Source organism: Monodon monoceros, unplaced genomic scaffold (assembly GCF_005190385.1).
Source record: "Monodon monoceros isolate NGI ecotype Baffin Bay Population unplaced genomic scaffold, NGI_Narwhal_1 Super_Scaffold_21, whole genome shotgun sequence".
NCBI lineage: Eukaryota > Metazoa > Chordata > Mammalia > Artiodactyla > Monodontidae > Monodon > Monodon monoceros.
Window position 1 is genome coordinate 110,673,918 of NW_021703778.1, and position 6,402 is coordinate 110,680,319.

General features: G+C 39.5%; 1 protein-coding gene across 1 annotated transcript in view; it reads right to left on the reverse strand.

The window, feature by feature from the left end:
- Positions 1-3,344: 3,344 nt before the first annotated feature.
- EAPP (E2F associated phosphoprotein) overlaps positions 3,345-6,402 on the reverse strand; it is a 19,452-nt gene continuing 16,394 nt past the window's right edge. Inside the window, exon 6 of the mRNA XM_029239166.1 lies at positions 3,345-3,923. Coding sequence (XP_029094999.1) covers positions 3,647-3,923 — 277 coding nt within the window. The 3' untranslated portion in view covers positions 3,345-3,646. The remainder of the gene's footprint in view (positions 3,924-6,402) is intronic.

The following is a 6,402-nucleotide window of genomic DNA, read 5'->3' on the forward strand; positions in this document are numbered from 1 at the left end:
GGCAGATTAAGGCTACAAGTGATCCTTTAAGGTTCATGTGTAGCTGTTTAACACACAGATTAGAGGAAAACAATTAAAATTACAAAATGTGAGAAGGTTATGGTGAAAAGCACTATGATTGTTGAATGATCTGAATGTAATCAAATTGTAAATAACAGCATCCTAAGAAAACAAAAGAAAAAATACTCAAAGGTATGCATTAAAACTGAGTTAGGGACTTCCCTGGCAGTCCAGTGGTTAAGACTGTGCTTCTGGGACTTCCCTGGTGGCGCAGTGGTTAAGAATCCACCTGCCAATGCAGGGGACACGGGTTCGATCCCTGGTCTGAGAAGATCCCAGATGCCGTGGAGCAACTAAGCCTGTGTGCCGCAACTACTGAGCCTGCACTCTAGAGCCCGCGAGCCACAACTACTAAGCCCATGAGCTACAACTACTGAACCCTCATGCCTACTGAAGCCTGCGTGCCTAGAGCCCATGCTCCGCAACAAGAGAAGCCACCGCAATGAGAAGCCCGTACACTGCAATGAAGAGTAACCCCCGCTCACTGCAACTAGAGAAAGCCTGCATGCAGCAACAAGGACCCAACACAGCCAAAAATAATTAATTTAAAAAAAAAAAAGAGAGACTCCATGCTTCCACTGCAGGGGGCACGCGTTTGATCCCTAGTCGAAGAACTGAGATTCTGCATGCCAAGGGGCACAGACAAAAAAAAAAAAAAAAAAAGAGGCAGAAAAATTGTTGCAGCCCTCTCTGCTTGAAGTCAAAACAGTGTTGACCACCAATCTCCTTTAAGTAATATTTCAAGGATTTTTTTTTAAGTTAAAGGGACATAAAGAATAATTGTACATAGTTTTATATTTTGTAATACTTAAATGTATTATAGTCTATTCATGGATCACTTTATATTTTTTTGTTGCAACATCTTCATGGTTACCCTTTGGATTACAACTGTCATCTTACATTTCTAAGAAACTAGCTTGAATTCAGCTTTAGTAGTATACAAAACTGATTCTATACAGTTCTGTCCTTCCCCTTTATGTTGTTACTGTTACAAACTATATCTTTGGACATTGTGATTTCCTGCCTCATGTTTATTATTTAGTCACATTCTGAGTAGGGCCTCCAACAATGTGTCTTTTTAATATCTGCTCCAGGTGATCTTTACGTGTAAGACCACTGAGATACTCCTACTCAAGTGGAAATAAGGGTACAATGAGGGTGGTGGAGCAATCTAGGAAGAAAGTAGGGTTTGCAATGATAGTAAGACAGAAAGACATCTTGCAAAGTTACAATAAGGCAAACACAAGGTTAAAATAAACAGACTAGGGCTTCCCTGGTGGCGCAGTGGTTGAGAGTCCGCCTGCCGATGCAGGGGACACGGGTTCGTGCCCCGGTCCGGGAAGATCCCACATGCCGTGGAGTGGCTGGGCCCATGAGCCATGGCCACTGAACCTGCACGTCCAGAGCCTGTGCTCCGCAACGGGAGAGGCCACAACAGTGAGAGGCCCGCATACCACAAAAAAAATAAAAAATAAAAAAAATAAACAGACTAATAGTGTTATTCTGTAACGTTATCATCTGGCAACATGTTGAAATGTTTAAAAGTATATATATTGCTTCCAACTGGACAGGTATCAGCATATCATAAAAATTATCAAGTATGCTATTAAGACATTGGAAATTCCTAAAAGCAAATTCTTTATCATTTTTTTACCTCCATCTAATTCTTACCAACACCACACCATTACTGGTTCCAGTTCACCTTATGTGTAGCTTTTAGAAAGTGCAAAATACAAGGAGGTGGAAAGGATATGTTTTCCCTTCTGGAGGTGTATCATTCTCTGAGGGAGTATGCAGAGGTCCCCATCAAGCTCTGTTGAGCCCTGACCTCTGTGGGGAATCACTGCTCTCCTCCAACCTTTTCATTTTATAAGTGGAAAACTGGGACTCAAAGGAACAGACCTGCCAAAGATTAGCGTTGCTGAGCCTGAATTAAAACCTATTTCCTTGGAATTTAAGAAAAAAAAAAATGTCATGAAGAACCTAGGGGTAAAACAGGAATAAAGACACAGACCTACTAGAGAACGGACTTGAGGATATGGGGAGGGGGAAGGGTAAGCTGTGACAAAGCGAGAGAGAGGCATGGACATATATACACTACCAAATGTAAGGTAGATAGCTAGTGGGAAGCAGCCGCATAGCACAGGGAGATCGGCTCGGTGCTTTGTAACCACCTAGAGGGGTGGGATAGGGAGGGTGGGAGGGAGGGAGACGCAAGCGGGAAGAGATATGGGAACATGTGTATATATATAACTGATTCATTTTGTTGTCAAGCACAAACTAACACACCATTGTAAAGCAATTATACTCCAATAAAGATGTTAAAAAAAAAAAAACCTATTTCCTGATTTCTTTCCACTCTATCACATCTCTATTAAAATAACAAGAGGACTGTTAGTTTCCTAATGTTGTTTTTAGAAACAGTCCAATCATATTCTTTTTTTTTTTTTTTTTTTTGCAGTACGCGGGCCTCTCACTGCTGTGGCCTCTCCCGTTGCAGAGCACAGGCTCCGGACGCGCAGGCTCAGCGGCCGTGGCTCACGGGCCCAGCCGCTCCGCGGCATGTGGGATCTTCCCGGACCGGGGCACAAAGCCATGTCCCCTGCATCGGCAGGTGGACTCTCAACCACTGCACCACCAGGGAAGCCCCAATCATATTCTTTTAAAAAGCTAAAATGTACAGATGCCTACAATGCAATTTCCTCCAAGCTGCCACTAATAATTTTTCTATTATTAAGAGCAAAAACAAACACACCTTCATTGCTGGCAAGAGAAATTCTGGAATAAATGGTAGTACAAGCGACAGCAACAAAATTTTTAAGTCTAAGGCTGGAGGGTGAGTTTGCTCTTCCTTACCACAAATTTCTATTTTACTGTGTTAATTCATTAAGTTTAGAATACTGATTAAGTACCACCCTTTTAAGGAAAGACCTATGTTAATTACTCAAGGCACCCCAATACTAACTTCATGTAATTGTAACAGTTATTAATACTATTCACTCCATCCTATGGGTTAGAAGGGAAATAAAGATACTTCTTAGCAAAAACAATATAGACAGAAAGGGTGGGAGGGAGGTCCAAGAGGGAGGGGATATATGTATACATACAGCTGGTTCAGTTTGTTGTACAACAGAAACTAACACAACGTTGTAAAGCATCTATACCGCAATTTAAAAAAAGAAAAAAAATATATATATAGACAGAAGTGAGGAAACAGTTTCTAGATTAAGCACACCAAGGGTATATGCAAAATAAAAAATAAAAATAACACTCTGAAACAAAAGTTACCTGTAACTCCAGAACATTTTAATTCTAAAGAGCTTTAATAAATAAAAAGCCCATTTCCAAATATCTATCAAAAAGAGAATGAATAACAAGTCCCATCAGAGCTGGGGAAACATTTTTTTTTAAAAGGAAGGGGAGGGATGAAGGTAGATAACCATTTTTTTTCAAAAAGATAAAGACAAAACACTGCTTCCTCAAATAACCACTCAGAATGTCACTTGAGATGAGTAGGCAGGAGGAGTATAACTGTCCATATTTGCCTTGTATACAGTACTGGGCAACTAAATGCCAACTTAGCTATTTAGGAATGGCTTGCTAAAACGTTGAAAAAATGAAAGACTTCATCCTTGTCATAGACTGCCACTTCGGTGGAACATTCAGTGCACATGACTGGGTGATAGATTTCTTCCACATCTGTCTGTGCCTGCTCCGCAGCATCTTCTTGGTTAGACCTCATCTTCTTATGGCCTCGCCTTTTCTTCCTGTTCTCTGGGGTTTTGTATCTTAGAATCTCTTCTTTGTTGATAGAACAATTCATTACAAACATTGCTCTATACTGAGTTTTGTATGATTCATGCCTAAGAGGAAAATGAAATGGAGAATTTGGATTTACATTCTATTTTAATAGTTACACATTTAGATAAAATGTGAGAATACCAAAAACTTACTGAAATACCAACCAAAGTAAAAACATGAGAACAAAATGGGAAATTAAAGAGTTTTTAAGAGTTATTTTAAGAACAGGAAGAGAATTGTTAACAGATACTGATGAATATATCCTCTTTTCTACTGCTCTATAAGTAATTTTTATCTCAGAAAAATATGTTTTGATTTGCTCTTCCACCTTAGACAAGGAAAAGCTATTGGAAACCTGAGAGGTAATGTTTAAAAAATCTTTGACTGTGTCTTTTTTCTGTTGTGACCTGAGACTCTGCCCTCCTCTCATTACTAGGTAGTGCCATTCTGGTCACTATTTTAGTAAAAGCTACAGTTTTAGAAGCTTAAAGAGCATCTGATTTATAACGTCCACTCTTAGCTTTACTCCAACAGTCTAAAGAATAGATAATGTTTTCTTTGTTCTCCTCATACACTTAATATTTTCCTACTTCTTTCTTGACTTAGTAAGTTATTTTCCTTTTTTTCCCCCTTAAACATCATGCAACAGAAATATCTATCTGGTTAGAAACAGTGAAGTCAAGTTATGCCTTCTCATCTCCTCTTCCACCACCACCACTACCAGGCTGGTGTTTCTCAAGACGAAACCATAAAAATTTCATTTATACTCCACCGTACTGGAATCCTATCTTAATATGGAACACAATTTTTACCAAGCCCAATTTCTACTGTTAGATCATGAAGCAACTTTGTTTGGGTATAGGAACCCTGTAACATGGTAACATGGTTTAATTTAAAAGAGAAGCAACTTAAGTACAAAGATATTTTACTTTTTCTTTATTTCATATTCTAGGTGTCAATTTATATACAAAAAGCTTAACAGGGCTTCCCTGGTGGCGCAGTGGTTGAGAGTCCGCCTGCCGATGCAGGGGACACGGATTCGTGCCCCGGTCTGGGAAGATCCCACATGCCGCAGAGCAGCTGGGCCCGTGAGCCATGGCCGCTGAGCCTGCGCGTCCGGAGCCTGTGCTCCGCAACGGGAGAGGCCACAACAGTGAGAGGCCCGCTTACCACCAAAAAAAAAAAAGAAAAAAAAAAAAGCTTAACAGCTCATATGGAGAGTACAAAAATTAATTGTTGCAGATGATCAGAAACCTCAAGCTAGCTAGTAAGAGTAAATTACATCTGGCTTCCCATTAGTAACTAGAACAAATCCACCACCTAACATCATCATTTAATTTCAGTTAACCTGATTCAGAACATGGACTAAGCCAGACATTTATAAGGCTACCAGAAAAAGAGAAAAGAAAATAAAGAAAAGGAGAGGAAAAGGGCAAAAGTATATTTGGATTAATAGAATATAAGGGAAAAAAACACATGATCATCTCAATTGATGCATAAAGAAAATCTGAAAAATTCAACACTCTTTCGTGATAAAAACACCCAATAAACTAAGAATAGAAGGAAACCTCCTCAATATAATAAAGACCACATATGAAAAATTCATAGCTAACATCATACTTAATGATGAAAGACTGAAAACTTTTCCTGTAAGACAAGGAACAAGACAAAAACGCCTGCTTTCACCACCTCTATTCAACAAAGTACTGGAAGTTCTAATCAGAGCAATTACGTAAGAAAAAGAAATAAGGGCTTCCTTGGTGGCACAGTGGTTGAGAATCTGCCTGCCAATGCAGGAGACACGGGTTCGAGCCCTGGTCTGGGAAAATCCCACATGCCACGGAGCAACTAAGCCTGCACACCACAGCTACTGAGCCTGCGCGTCTGGAGCCTGTGCTCCACAACAAGAGAAGGCTGCGACAGTGAGAGGCCCATGCACCGTGATGAAGAGTGGCCCCCACTCACCACAACTAGAGAAAGCCCTCACACAGAAACGAAGACCCAACACAGCCAAAAATAAATAAATAAATTCATTTAAAAAAAAAGAGAAAGAAATAAAAGGCATCCAAATTGGAAAGGAAGAAATAATATTTACTTTGTTCACAGATGACATATTATATGTAGAAAACTCTGAAGATTACACAAATACACTATTAGAGCTAATAAACTAATGCAGCAAAGTTGCAGAGTACAAAATGAACACATGGAAATCTGTTGTGTTTCTATACACTAGCAATGAACAATCCAAACAGGAAAGTAGAATAGAGATTACCAGAGGCTGGGGTGAGTAGGGGTGGAGAATAGGGAATTATTGTCTAATGGGTACAGAGTTTCTGTCTGGTGTGACAAAAAAGTTCTGGAAATGGATAGTCATGATGGCTGTACAATTGTGACTGTAGTTCATGTCACTGAATTGTACACTTAAAATGGTTAAAATAGGGAACAAGATAAGAGTGCCCATTCTCAGCACTCCTAGTCAATGTATTTCTGGAAATCTTAGCCAAAGCAATCAGGTAAAAAAAAAAAAAAAAAAAAAAAGGA